This window comes from Girardinichthys multiradiatus, chromosome 12, assembly GCF_021462225.1.
Source record: "Girardinichthys multiradiatus isolate DD_20200921_A chromosome 12, DD_fGirMul_XY1, whole genome shotgun sequence".
In the NCBI taxonomy this organism is placed as follows: Eukaryota; Metazoa; Chordata; class Actinopteri; order Cyprinodontiformes; family Goodeidae; genus Girardinichthys; species Girardinichthys multiradiatus.
The window spans coordinates 11,709,698-11,720,253 of record NC_061805.1 but is presented as its reverse complement, the minus strand read 5'-3'; the positions used below and the strand labels follow the sequence as shown (position 1 = coordinate 11,720,253).

At 39.9% G+C, this 10,556-nt stretch overlaps 1 protein-coding gene across 2 annotated transcripts in view; it reads left to right on the top strand.

The window, feature by feature from the left end:
* Positions 1 to 574: 574 nt before the first annotated feature.
* The window catches only part of LOC124878494 (vesicle-associated membrane protein 8-like), a 34,348-nt gene continuing 24,366 nt past the window's right edge, over positions 575 to 10,556 (top strand). The window contains exons 1-2 of one of the 2 annotated variants that reach the window (XM_047382462.1): positions 575 to 775; positions 7,582 to 7,749. In XM_047382462.1, the coding sequence (XP_047238418.1) occupies positions 761 to 775; positions 7,582 to 7,749 (183 nt within the window). In that variant the 5' untranslated portion in view covers positions 575 to 760. The remainder of the gene's footprint in view (positions 776 to 7,581; positions 7,750 to 10,556) is intronic. The other variant, XM_047382461.1, reaches the window with a different exon arrangement.

The window sequence follows — 10,556 nt, the reverse complement described above, 5'->3', positions numbered from 1 at the left end:
CGCAGCTCAGGTGTGAGAATCTGTTCACATACGATGTGAATTTGGAAGAAGTTGCTCTGGTCAAATACAAATAAAATTGAACTTTTTTTTCAGCAGCTATTGATTTAATAAATGTACATTTCTGTGTTTAAGCTCTCACTGAATGTGGTGTCTGCCTATTGGTACAGACGTTTGCTCAATGCACTTCTTTTTTCTATTTTTAAAGAAAAACAAAAGGAGACCAAGCACACAGCCTTGAGTTTTCAGTTAAAAGAAAAATACAACGTGCTAAGATAGTTTACATACTTATGACTCAGTCAGTCCACAGGATGTGCCGAGAACACCTGAGAGTGACACCAGGACAGAAGCTGCTCAGGTGTAGTTTACAACGCGAGGTACAGGTTCAGTTTCAAAATAAAAGCATTTTAATTTCCCGTGCATTGTGGATAGTAGCCTGAAAACGTTGACATAATTTATTATCCTAAACAAATAATTAAAAACATAATAAATAATATGGTTATTTTAGTGTTTGTTCGTAGATAAGGAAGTAGTGTGTTTCAGTGTGACAGAGGAAGCTGGCTGCGATGTGTTTACTTGATAGCAGCGGCGCGGAGGAATTCAGTGAGAAAGGAAGGAAAACATCTACCAGGAAGTTAACTCGAAGACGAAACGTAGTTGGAACTTGAAAGTATTAAGCGTTTTTGTTTTAAACCAGGTTTTAAGTAAAAGCAACAGGTGACATTAAACGTTTACGAGCCAGAGGACTTTTGCTTCTAACAAGATGGACTATGATCCGGTAGGTGATGGAAATAATGAAGTTCTGTTTGTTGTTCAGAGTCGGAACCGCTCCAGCGATGCCATTTCTGGTCGCCATACAGGCGTCAGGTTGTTTCACAGAGAAAACGACTTCTCTAGAAGGGAGAGAAATAAAACAGGCTAACTCAGGGAGGACATTAACTTTTTCTCTGTCAAGGAAGGAAGTTCCCGCATAGCCGAGCTAAAGCTGCTAATAATACGACCCACTGCCCAGCTGTCACTTAAACCTAAAAACTGCTTTAGTTAAACCTAAAAACTTGGCATTAAAAATTGTATTCACTTCATATAAGATGCCGTGGTTACCACATTGACTTTTAAAAAAAAAAGTCATTTATTTTTAAATATGTCTATATCTTTAATAACTTTCAAATGACTCCAGCTCCTGTTACGCATCGCTGTTAATTTAATTACACTCATGATTGTAAAAACGAACCAATCTTAAACTATTCCTCATGGCAGATATGTACAGTATGCAAAATTACATTACCTATACATTTATTTATTTAGGTGGGGTTAATGAGTTTGATGAGAAAAAATAACTTAAGAAATATCTGAAACCTCTAAACACCTGCTACATGCTGTTGTTTTTAAGTGATTATTCTGCAGAATATACTGATTTGCCATTCTGCTCTTTGTGGAGTAGCAGAAGTACAACAAGCAGATATTAATTGGTTAATCAGTAGAGAAATCTTGGGTAGTCTACCTGCAGTTGGCTGCTTTACAGACATGCTGCTTTGAGCACGCCAGCTCTGGTTTTAAAACGTGATGAGTGGCTGTCAGTTAGTTTCCAAACCATGAATGTTGCTTGTTTTCACAAGCAGAAATGTTTCCAAAGAGTTAAACGTGTCTTTCTTGCAAGCCATGAAGAAGCTTTCTTTCACCCAGCTGACTGGCAGTACGCAGCAAAAGGCGGGGGAGGGATACACTAATGACTTCAGTCGCTCCATCACTTTCTCTTGCATCTAATTAAAAGGACTTGCTGTAACTTGATTTTGTAATCGGCCAATGCCTTGTTGGACAACATTTCTTTGGTATTCATTTTTAAAGAAGTTGCAAATCCCAAAAAAAAGTAAGATTAAAAAAACTGGAATGTCATCACTGCCTTTATATGTAGTAATTCACCATGCAGATTATATCCTAATAATTTGTGTTAAACAGCTTATGATTTAGATATTTTACTGTCTGCATCAAGCACAGATCTATGTACAGTCATGACTAGAAAAAACCAAAACCAAACAAATGTTACACACCCTGCGTAGCCACCAGCACTTCTTCCTGGTTCACTGACGTCCACTTCATCTTCCTTGAATATTACCCCTATACCACAATAAACGTTTTCCCCTTTTAGCCCAAGTACTACCAGGGGTAATTGGGCCACGGTGTCAGAACCACGGAGTTGATCTGCTGAATATCGAAGGGAAGTTTGTAAAGTTGCTAAACTTTATAGAAAAATAAACTTCCATGCAAGCTGATGAGCAGCTGCTTAACTGTAACCAGATGAGTCAACATGGAAACAACCAGTGTTTTCATGTAACATATTTTATTGTCTTTCCAAACAGAACCATTTATTGTGATTAAAGTAGAAAGAAATCTCAGTGCATGTTTATTATCTTCATGCTATTCAAAGCTTGGCACTTATTCCTTTTGATTAGAGAAGTGTAATTTGCCTACCTAAGGAGTGGACAGTTAGGATTTGGAGTGGCTGATTCAGACAAGGAAAATCAGTGCCTTTGCATTTACGTCAGCTGTCAAATACACACCTTTTAATCTTTGCTTTTGTATTAAAGAGAGTGCTTCTTTTTTTAAACACCTTAAGCTATTATGTACCTGATAAATTGCTGTAGCCCTCCTCATCTAACAGGCTTTTGTATGAGTAATCAAGTTTTACTGGAACACCAAGGTCAGTTTCACGAATCTAACTCTTAGTGAATCAGGCAAATGTCTCTCTTTCTGTGAAAAATGATACTTGATAGCTATCAGCCATACAGTGTGACCTGAAGGAATCATTGGTATGAAGAGATTAAGAAAAGACTGAGCCTGGTTGGTGTGGCAGGTGAATACAAGTTGGATATTACTGAATTCTCTGTATGAATGTGGGATTCAGCAGAAAGAAAAGGTGTAGTTTGGGCATTATCTAACACAGCTATTTAGAATTCAATCTGTAAAACTATTAACTGGGAACCAAAAAGTATAGAGGAAAGGACAGTATCAGACGAGATAGCGGACAACAGATGACGCAGGAAAAACCAGCTTTGTTTCCTAGATACAGTTTTGTCTAGAGGCTGTTGCTGTCTTCTGGGATAAGGAGGTCTCACTCTGCACACTCGCACTCCTTCCACTATTTCAGATTTCAGTTCACACCTAGAGCATTGTAAGATGACAGTTTACTTTGCACTTTATTGAAAACCAAATGAAAAAAATAGTTTGGCATTAAGCGTGGTGTGCAAGAAACAGCAAGTAGTTTAAATCAGTGGTCTAAAAATGCCAACAAGATACCAATCAGTGTTATATTTAGTGGATGGCAGTGTTTGGTAACTGGGAATGTAGTCTAAAGGTTGGTTTGAATATTCATGAAGAGTTTAAGGTTGAAGTGATATACAGGTCCTTCTCAAAATATTAGCATATTGTGATAAAGTTCATTATTTTCCATAATGTCATGATGAAAATTTAACATTCATATATTTTAGATTCATTGCACACTAACTGAAATATTTCAGGTCTTTTATTGTCTTAATATGGATGATTTTGGCATACAGCTCATGAAAACCCAAAATTCCTATCTCACAAAATTAGCATATCATTAAAAGGGTCTCTAAACGAGTTATGAACCTAATCATCTGAATCAACGAGTTAACTCTAAACACCTGCAAAAGATTCCTGAGGCCTTTAAAACTCCCAGCCTGGTTCATTACTCAAAACCCCAATCATGGGTAAGACTGCCGACCTGACTGCTGTCCAGAAGGCCACTATTGACACCCTCAAGCAAGAGGGTAAGACACAGAAAGAAATTTCTGAACAAATAGGCTGTTCCCAGAGTGCTGTATCAAGGCACCTCAGTGGGAAGTCTGTGGGAAGGAAAAGGTGTGGCAGAAAACGCTGCACAACGAGAAGAGGTGACCGGACCCTGAGGAAGATTGTGGAGAAGGGCCGATTCCAGACCTTGGGGGACCTGCGGAAGCAGTGGACTGAGTCTGGAGTAGAAACCTCCAGAGCCACCAGGCACAGGCATGTGCAGGAAATGGGCTACAGGTGCCGCATTCCCCAGGTCAAGCCACTTTTGAACCAGAAACAGTGGCAGAAGCGCCTGACCTGGGCTACAGAGAAGCAGCACTGGACTGTTGCTCAGTGGTCCAAAGTACTTTTTTCGGATGAAAGCAAATTCTGCATGTCATTCGGAAATCAAGGTGCCAGAGTCTGGAGGAAGACTGGGGAGAAGAAAATGCCAAAATGCCAGAAGTCCAGTGTCAAGTACCCACAGTCAGTGATGGTCTGGGGTGCCGTGTCAGCTGCTGGTGTTGGTCCACTGTGTTTTATCAAGGGCAGGGTCAATGCAGCTAGCTATCAGGAGATTTTTGGAGCACTTCATGCTTCCATCTGCTGAAAAGCTTTATGGAGATGAAGATTTCATTTTTCAGCACGACCTGGCACCTGCTCACAGTGCCAAAACCACTGGTAAATGGTTTACTGACCATGGTATCACTGTGCTCAATTGACCTGCCAACTCTCCTGACCTGAACCCCATAGAGAATCTGTGGGATATTGTGAAGAGAACGTTGAGAGACTCAAGACCCAACACTCTGGATGAGCTAAAGGCCGCTATCGAAGCATCCTGGGCCTCCATAAGACCTCAGCAGTGCCACAGGCTGATTGCCTCCATGCCACGCCGCATAGAAGCAATAATTTCTGCCAAAGGATTCCCGACCAAGTATTGAGTGCATAACTGTACATGATTATTTGAAGGTTGACGTTTTTTGTATTAAAAACACTTTTCTTTTATTGGTCGGATGAAATATGCTAATTTTGTGAGATAGGAATTTTGGGTTTTCATGAGCTGTATGCCAAAATCATCCGTATTAAGACAATAAAAGACCTGAAATATTTCAGTTAGTGTGCAATGAATCTAAAATATATGAATGTTAAATTTTCATCATGACATTATGGAAAATAATGAACTTTATCACAATATGCTAATATTTTGAGAAGGACCTGTATTTACCTTAGTCAAGGATTAAAGGGATCCTTCAAGCCGCTTATTGTTGCAAAGTTTCTGGAGTAGTTCCCAAACTGGTTTTTATTATGTTTAAAAAGAAAGTTCAGCTCATCACGGCACACATAGCTGAAACAATATTGATGTTAACTAAAAAGTTCAAATATTGAGGAGAAATGAAGAAGTTGTCTCACAGAACAATTAAGGCCACACAAAATTGGGTTTTCACAAGGAGATTTAAAGGAAAACTTATTTTTGTAGCTTTGTTTTAGTCATGACAAACAAACGGACCACAGCCTGGTGTTCCTAATAAGGGTGACACTGGTTGAAATCTACAGCTAGTAAGCTACAAGTGGCGTGACTGTTAAGGAGCTGACTGCCGTCTCGTTTCAGACTCCTAGGCTGCTCTAGAAAGAACAGAACAGCAGAAAGGAGAAATATTCTGTTAAAAACTCCTACAAAATCTAGCAAGTGTTTAATCTGTATTTTTGCTTAAGTCTGTGTCCAAATAAATATAACAAGATGTAAATCCACCAGACCTCACATAGTTTTTGTACTGACCCTGAAAGATTGAATTAGCATAATCTCATTAATGTCGTGTGACTGCATTGATGCTGAACGGTCCACTTTGGACTCTGAGATGGGACATTTTGAGCCTTTAAACAGAGGGATGTTTAATCTACTACTTCTATACCCAGGAATCTTTAGAATCAGTTTACTCACATTTAGCCAAGGTAAGTTATTTGTATAACACATTTTAGCAACAAGACAATTCAATGCGCTTTACACGATGAAAACCGGACATTAACGAATGCATTCAATACTTTTAGGCCCATTTTTTCTCAACATAATATCAGACTTTTCTCCTTATTTGAGGCTAATCATCATGCTTAGATGCTGCTTCCAGTTTACTGCACAGGGCCCACCGCCACTAGGAAAGGTGTTGATGAAGGTTATACCTGCAACTTTGTGTCTGGCCTGCTTCAATGCTCCAGTTTCTCCTTTGATAACCTATATGTTTGGTTGTGTTCCTCTGGAAACATTTGTTTGACACTAAAATGATTTGACTGCAGGTAAGCTCATTGGCCAAAAGAATCTGTCCTCAATGCAGGAAGTGTACAAGTACACCACCATGATTCCTTTAATAAGAACAGGGTGGCATTCGTAAAATGGGACTTGGTTTCCTGTCGAAGCATGCTGGGAAGCAGTCTAGAAAGATGCAGTCTCAGTGGCACTGGACTGGTCCATCTGTAGTGAGGGTTAATAGTCAGGTGTTGAAAAGGATGGAATTTGGATTTTAGCATTTTGCAGGTCTGGATAAGTATGGAAAATGGATTACTGAGTATGGAAAACAAAATACAGTCATCACATAATAAATGGAGTGGTTTTCAACTTGATTTGTAGCAATTTGACTTGCTTTATATTTCATTTGCAAATTACACACTAATTTGAACAACATTTTGACAAACTGTTTGGTGTCCTAACTTAAAATGCTGAACTGGCTCTGTGATTGCCAAGTAACACATTAAAGCAGGGGTGTCCATACTTTTTGTCACATGGGCCAAGAAAACAACAATAAACTAAACATGCAATATTTTAATTAAACAAATAAAGTAGTCAGAATTTGTGTAGTAAAGGGATGTGTAAATCATTGTTGATCCAATTTTAGCATCAAGGATAGAGCTGCACATTTATATGAAGTCACAACTGTTACCCCAACATCAATGTTTGCAACATCTAAATCACCAAGAGCAGCTTTTCCTCAATATTTACTAGAGTTTCTATTTGAAGTGCAGCGCATTTAGCTCTACATCCCATTAATGTATCTGGTCAGTGGGATGGATTGTGACTGCCCTTGATGCCCACACATGAAGAAGGTTTTAATGGCTGAAGTCCTAAGGCTAATGGATATTGGTGGGGACACCAGGATGACAAAAAAAAAAAAGAATCAGTACTGATATTGTCATCAGTTAAAATTCAACCATATCGCAGTTGCATGTTTTCCACTCACACTAAGCCTGGTTCTGCTGGAGCTTTCTTCCTGTTAAAGGGTAGTTTTCTTTTCCATTGTCGCTACATGTGTGCTCAGTATGAGGGACTGCTAAAAAGTCAACGACACAATACAAGCAACTGTCTCTACATGCTCATCCAGGAGCACTGAATGATGCAATCTGCTGGGTTTCCTTAGATACAAAAGTTTTTGACAAATTTGAATAATAAACTGAATTTGACTGCACTGTTCGATAATTAGTATGTAGGTACTAGCTTGAAATCTGTATGATTCAATTGAACTGACTTTGTAAATTACCCTGAGACAACGTGTGTTGTGAATTGCCGCTATATAAATAAACTGAATTGAATTGTCTAAACCTTAGTCCAGAGAGACCAACATTACAGCTTTCTAGTTGTTCTGGTCCGTTCTAGGATTTTCACGTTTAGCATTGCATATATTGGGCCAATTTACTAAATATTTACTGTGATCTTGCAGTTCATAATTTGAACCATGAAAATGTAAAACATCATAAAGTTGACGACACACGTATTTCACCTTATTCTGAGCTCTCTGTACGTCATCATAGGAGCGGGGAGGAATAGAGGATGCACCAGAGCCGAAGGACAAGGTCCAGGTCCTGAAGGATCAGGTGGACGGAGTGACAAACATCATGACCCAGAATGTGGACCGGATCCTGGCACGAGGAGAAAGGCTGGGTGACCTCATGGACAAATCAGAGGATTTGCAAGCAGGGGTCAGTGTTAACACATACATATTGCTTTTGCTCTCATTTTGGTTTGGGAAGAAGTTGGTTGCTATGTGTAGCTTTATATCCATGTTGTTAGGCAGTGACAGTCATCAGAAACAACTCAGAACAAGATGTTTTATATTTAGTCTTTTTCTACTGTCAGATGCAACTTTTAATGGAGGGCTTTTTAGTCAGGTACTCTGTAAAGAGAATGAGCTCATTAACTCCACAGCTTGCTATCTCAGGATCAGATGTCTCATTGCACAGTGTTCTTCAACCCATGTCATACTTTAATTTTGGTGTTCATTAAAGGTTCTGATTAAGTCTCAGGGAGCTAAATGAATCAGCTGTTATAGACACAGGAATATTAAAAGAGTGCATGTATAAGGAAATCAGTCATAAAAATTGATATACTTTTAATGTTGTGAGGTATCAATATGATTGAAAGTATAGAAATATAATGAAATATAAGTTTCCTGTAAATGTAATACTGCTTAAAACTGGTCCGGAATAGTGTTTTGTCTATATCGATGTGTTTCTATGTAGTGTTATGAGAAAGGGGGGGGCTTTTCTGTTTGTTTTTGTCAGAGGTGTCAAGACGTCACTGCACTACCGATCAAGATGTCCTTAAATCTCCTCATTCATGGTCACAGTTTTCAAAATGTCAGTTAATGTAACTCCATCTAGCTATTGTCTTAATTTAAGTAAAATGTCACATATGTCATGGTTCTGTTGTGTGGTAAAGCAGATGCTCATACCACCTCAGTTCTTTTGATAGAAGGGGGACTACTAGTATTTAACTAGTAACTAACCACATACTTAAGTTAATGGCCAGGCTTGCATGACCTTTTCAAAAAGAGGTTTTTAAAAAGTGTTTTTGCAAAGTGATCTTCATAATCCCTACTTCTCTGCTTCTAGCATGGCAAGTGTTAATGTGCTTGTTGTTAGATTCCTACTATGCAAAGAATGGGAGGAGGATGAGGAGAGGCGATTTAATCCAAACAGTAATTTTGATTGCGATAATGCGCATCTCAATATTGCATTTTTGATTGGGATTCCATATGTTATGCAGCTCTAGATTGGAAAATATTGATCTATAAAAACTGGACCTCCATTTCTGCTATTGCAGAGAAGTTGTGCTTGACCTCCACATGAAAATAAAAAGGTGTGTCAACCACAACAGCTCCACAATTTCCAGGGCCTTCAGCATCTGAGACTGAATCTCATCCCACTGTTGCATCTTGTTGCCAGTAAGTTCCTTAGCCACCTCTACCAGGGTATTGGACTCTCCTTCACCAGACTTGTTAACTCCGCCTCTTCAGAAGCAGATGTGGTCTGATTTAAGGAGATCTGTTAAGTGATCTTATCTCAACCAGGAGGAGCTTGGCACGTGCCTCATTTAAATACAGGTCCTTCTCAAAATATTAGCATATTGTGATAAAGTTCATTATTTTCCATAATGTCATGATGAAAATTTAACATTCATATATTTTAGATTCATTGCACACTAACTGAAATATTTCAGGTCTTTTATTGTCTTAATACGGATGATTTTGGCATACAGCTCATGAAAACCCAAAATTTCTATCTCACAAAATTAGCACATCATTAAAAGGGTCTCTAAACGAGCTATGAACCTAATCATCTGAATCAACGAGTTAACTCTAAACACCTGCAAAAGATTCCTGAGACCTTTAAAACTCCCAGCCTGGTTCATCACTCAAAACCCCAATCATGGGTAAGACTGCCGACCTGACTGCTGTCCAGAAGGCCACTATTGACACCCTCAAGCAAGAGGGTAAGACACAGAAGAAATTTCTGAACGAATAGGCTGTTCCCAGAGTGCTGTATCAAGGCACCTCAGTGGGAAGTCTGTGGGAAGGAAAAAGTGTGGCAGAAAACGCTGCACAACGAGAAGAGGTGATCGGACCCTGAGGAAGATTGTGGAGAAGGGCCGATTCCAGACCTTGGGGGACCTGTGGAAGCAGTGGACTGAGTCTGGAGTAGAAACATCCAGAGCCACCGTGCACAGGCGTGTGCAGGAAATGGGCTACAGGTGCCGCATTCCCCAGGTCAAGCCACTTTTGAACCAGAAACAGCGGCAGAAGCGCCTGACCTGGGCTACAGAGAAGCAGCACTGGACTGTTGCTCAGTGGTCCAAAGTACTTTTTTCGGATGAAAGCAAATTCTGCATGTCATTCGGAAATCAAGGTGCCAGAGTCTGGAGGAAGACTGGGGAGAAGGAAATGCCAAAATGCCAGAAGTCCAGTGTCAAGTACCCACAGTCAGTGATGGTCTGGGGTGCCGTGTCAGCTGCTGGTGTTGGTCCACTGTGTTTTATCAAGGGCAGGGTCAATGCAGCTAGCTATCAGGAGATTTTGGAGCACTTCATGCTTCCATCTGCTGAAAAGCTTTATGGAGATGAAGATTTCATTTTTCAGCATGACCTGGCACCTGCTCACAGTGCCAAAACCACTGGTAAATGGTTTACTGACCATGGTATCACTGTGCTCAATTGGCCTGCCAACTCTCCTGACCTGAACCCCATAGAGAATCTGTGGGATATTGTGAAGAGAACATTGAGAGACTCAAGACCCAACACTCTGGATGAGCTAAAGGCCGCTATCGAAGCATCCTGGGCCTCCATAAGACCTCAGCAGTGCCACAGGCTGATTGCCTCCATGCCACGCCGCATTGAAGCAGTAATTTCTGCAAAGGATTCCCGACCAAGTATTGAGTGCATAACTGTACATGATTATTTGAAGGTTGACGTTTTTTGTATTAAAAACACTTTTCTTTTTTTGGTCGGATGA